Here is a 4,077-nt window from a genome sequence, read left to right on the forward strand (position 1 = left end):
GGTGAGGGAACCAGACTGTCTACCCCCATCTCCTTCCTCCCCAGTAAAAGGGAAGTAGATGAAGAAAAGGGGAAGTCCAAGCTGCTCCAGCAGTGGCATTTTAGGGTCCCTACAACACTTGACTTATTCTCAGAGAGGCAAAGACTCTGTCATAAAAAAAAAAAAAAATGCTTAGCAAAGGATTTCTGGAAACATCCCCTCGGCATAGAAAAGGAGAAGGGATATTTTGTAGTTCTGTGTGTCTCAGAAAGAATCTGAATGATACATTTTTATAACCTTTCTCCTATCAACTACCGCTTGCAGGCACAAGCGTGGTCCCTGTAATTACTCTTTAGTAGCAAGTAGTTCCTGGCAATCTCCGCAGCTGACTCAGGTGCCATTTTGAAACCGTCCCCTCTCTACCTAAGTCGTCCACACGCATTGCCAAAAACCCTCTCAAAACCTAGTTTGTGCTTCTGTTTCAACCTTCAGAGAGCAGAACTGATGGATTTGCCATCTTCAGAATTCTTGGCTCTCATTAGCAATCTCTTTTAATTGACGAAAATAAGAAAAAGGAAATTAATTTCCTTATTGTCAGTCAATAGCAGAAGTTGATTTTGAGCTATTTTTTTTAAGGGGGAGGCTGTATGCTCGATAAAACTCCCAATTACCTTATACCTAGCAAATATTCATTACTTGACTTGAGTGTTCACGAAAATTATAGCAAACAATATAGACGCGACAATGCTGAAACTTTAGAAAAATTACTCAAGTATTTTTTTTAATTGCCCTCTCAAATCAAGGGAGAAGACAGGCGAGGAAGACAAAGAGGGTCGGGTGGGGCGATTGCGGTCCACTGGTCTGAAAGCTGAGTCATAGGAATTACACCCCAGCAGCCCTTGTATGAGGGACACCACACCCTATCTTGGGGGCGTTGGCTGCAGACAAAGCCGGTTACGAAGTGAAGGAATGCCTGTCCCCTCAGGTGCCGCTCAGGCCCTTAGTTATCAAGCGTTGAACCTTAAGAACAGGTTTGGGCGGCTGTTGCAAAAGTTCATGATCATAAAATAAACGTCAAAGTGGGAAAAAGCATTTTCAAGGCGTTGTTCCTTTTCTAGTTCCGCCATCGGTGCGGTTAGAGGACCCTGGTAGATGGGGATGTGGGGGGTGGGGTGGGGGGTCCGACAAGCCTCCGAACCGCCTTCCGGAGATGAGGCGCGAAGGAGTTAAGCGGGGCGGCGAGTGACATCACCTCATTTACATAGGAGCGCGCATATAGCGGCGCTCGCCGAGCCCCTCCCGACAATCGGCAGCAGCCTCTGAGCAGATCGGACTCTCCTTGTTCGTGAACCTCACTCGGGTGAGCCCCAGGGCCCTTTCCTTCTGTTCGCTTCTCTGCCTGCCCGGCGCAGGCTCTTGCCCCTCATCATCCCCATCCTTAAAGCAGAGTCTAAGGGGTACTCCTAGGCAAGGTTGTTTCGGGGAATTTGGGGGATGCTAAACTCTTCCAGATGCTGAGTAATGGGAAAGGGAACTTGACTTAAAAAAAGAAAAGAAAAGAAAAAACTGGGCGCTTTGCTGCGCAGCTTCGAGGGGAATTGCCCTCTTTCCTTGACCCTCAACCCCAAAAGTATTTGCCCTTTCCTAGGAGGCTGTAGTCAAAAACGAAAAGATCCTTTGTCTAACGCTTTGTATTCTCCTTAAATGCCCGGTGGCTTCGAGGGCTGTTCTCTGAGGCAGGTTTATGCTATCTGGCCTGTAGCTTGAAAATTGGGAAGTCCTTGCAGAGGGATGAGTGCAAAAGCGGTCGGATGCCCCCTGCATGCAGATCAAGATGCAGTTGCGGGAAGTGGGGAGGCAGCTTTGTGTGTGGCGGCTGCATTGTTGGGCTAGAGAGAGGAGAGGAAGCAAGTAGGGCGGTGGTCGGCAGCTGCCCGCGTCAGCTCCCGCCTTTGTGCGGAGGAGAAAGCTGGACTGCCTGGCATCTTTTGGGGAGCAAGCCCTTCTAGAAAACGCAGATGAGTTTTTGCGACATTGGCTCTATTTTAAGAGTGTTTGCTCGACTTTTCCCCCTTAAGCTGGAAGAGTGTTCTTTCTATCTCGATTTTAATTTTCAACACTGCAGTGTTAACATCCCGCAACGATCAATTTCATAATACGGAAATACCTTTGAGAGTCACTTTCGCTCTTTGATTCTTCATATTAGGAATACTAGAGGGTAAGAGTTCCCCCTCGCCCCATATAAAGGTCTTTAGCCCGGAATGGAAGAGGAAAGGGCAGGGAAGCGCTGGATTTCAGGCTTAAACCTGGGGTTTGTGGCGCGGGCTCGGGGGGGGGGGAGCGGCTTGGGGGTGCTTTCCGAACTGGGAGAGGCGAGGGTGGGTAGCTCTTTCTTAGCCTTGGTCTTGGCTTTGTACCTGCAGCTCCTTCCGGCAACCATGTCTGACAAGCCCGATATGGCTGAGATCGAGAAATTCGATAAGTCGAAATTGAAGAAGACAGAAACGCAAGAGAAAAATCCTCTGCCTTCAAAAGAAAGTAAGCTGTTCTCCCCCACCCGTTTTCAGAACAGGATGGGCGGGAGCGGAGCGGGAGCTGCGGCGGCGGGTAGGAGGAAGGGAGGGGCAGCAGGGAGGATGGGGGTGCGGGGGAGGAGCCGACAGTTTGATGATGATGAATATGGCCTGCAAAGGTTAATTAAAAACTGTTTTGCAGCCAACAAACGCCGGGCTTTAGTGACTTAATAATGGAATATTTCCGTATGCCATATTATGAAACGCATTTTATTAGATAACTGTACTTCTGTTTAGTATGTTTTTCCCATCATGGCTACCTATGCGTCCTTCTAGAATTTTTATGATATGAAAAGATTTTTAAATAAACATTGCTATTTTATAGAGTGCTCTAAGCCTCCGTCTTTATTTTTTCTTCACAGCGATTGAACAGGAGAAGCAAGCTGGCGAATCGTAATGAGGCGAGCGCCGCCAATATGCACTGTACATTCCACAAGCATTGCCTTCTTATTTTACTTCTTTTAGCTGTTTAACTTTGTAAGATGCAAAGAGGTTGGATCAAGTTTAAATGACTGTGCTGCCCCTTTCACATCAAAGAATCAGAACTACTGACCAGGAAGGCCTCCCCTGCCTCTCCCACCCATCTGCTGGTCTGGCTGGCAGAGAGGGGAAAGAACTTGCATGTTGGTGAAGGAAAAAGCTGGGTGGGAGATAGTGAAATATAGAGTAAAATTCAAGATGGTCCAAGGTGTCCTGCAGGATGTAAAATGCAGTTTAATCAGAGTGCCATTTTTTTGTTCAAACGATTTTAATTATTGGAATGCACAATTTTTTTAATATGCAAATAAAAAGTTTTAAAACCTGCTTGGTGTGTCTGTTTGGTGTCTGGAAACAGTGGTTGAATGGGAGATAAAAGCTTTGCAAAAGCGCCTGCCTCTTGGTCACTGGGACATAAAACTGACAAGCATCACAGCACTAGGTTAGTCCAGATCCGTGAAATGTCTCGTCTAGCAAATAGCTGGTAGGTCATCTTAAGCTGATTGGGATTTCCTCTATGAAAATATTTGCATTTGGTGTAGCCTCAACTGTTGGAAGAAGGGAGCTGGGAAATGAAGAGGGTGGGGAGCGGCCGGCCTGGGGAGCTTAGGAAACACTGAGTTTATTGGCTATCACTCAAAATAAAAGGCGGGTGGTTCAGCACATTTCCTTCAAGCCTCAAAATGAACTTGGTTAATCAATTACCTAGTATTGAACAAGTAAATTTAAGGCAATCCTGTGAGGTGAAAAATAAAGATCACATTTTAGTATTTGGTTTAGAAAGGAATTTAGGATTTGTCCCCGTCTAATGGCCAGCTTACAAATCAAGCTCAAGAGTTAAGATCCTCTCTATACAAGCAAATGCACTTACGGTTAAAGAATGATTTGCACTTAGTGAAATCCTAATAAGGGCTTAGAGGACAAATTTTAAATGAACAGATAACCATGGCGGACACGAAGGTCTTGTCTTGAGTCCTCTCTAATCTTCAATCATCTGAGCCGCACACTATAATTGATGGGTACAAGCAAAACCCTTGTTTCGGCCAGG

General features: G+C 46.2%; 1 protein-coding gene across 1 annotated transcript; it reads left to right on the forward strand.

The window, feature by feature from the left end:
* Nucleotides 1–1,193: 1,193 nt before the first annotated feature.
* On the forward strand, nt 1,194–3,356 carry Tmsb4x (thymosin beta 4 X-linked). Its single transcript, XM_051141489.1, has 3 exons — nt 1,194–1,337; nt 2,402–2,517; nt 2,915–3,356. Exons 2-3 carry the CDS (start codon nt 2,418–2,420, stop codon nt 2,947–2,949), a joined length of 135 nt encoding a protein of 44 aa, XP_050997446.1. The 5' UTR covers nt 1,194–1,337; nt 2,402–2,417; the 3' UTR covers nt 2,950–3,356.
* Nucleotides 3,357–4,077: the final 721 nt, after the last annotated feature.

This window comes from Acomys russatus, chromosome X, assembly GCF_903995435.1.
Source record: "Acomys russatus chromosome X, mAcoRus1.1, whole genome shotgun sequence".
In the NCBI taxonomy this organism is placed as follows: domain Eukaryota; kingdom Metazoa; phylum Chordata; class Mammalia; order Rodentia; family Muridae; genus Acomys; species Acomys russatus.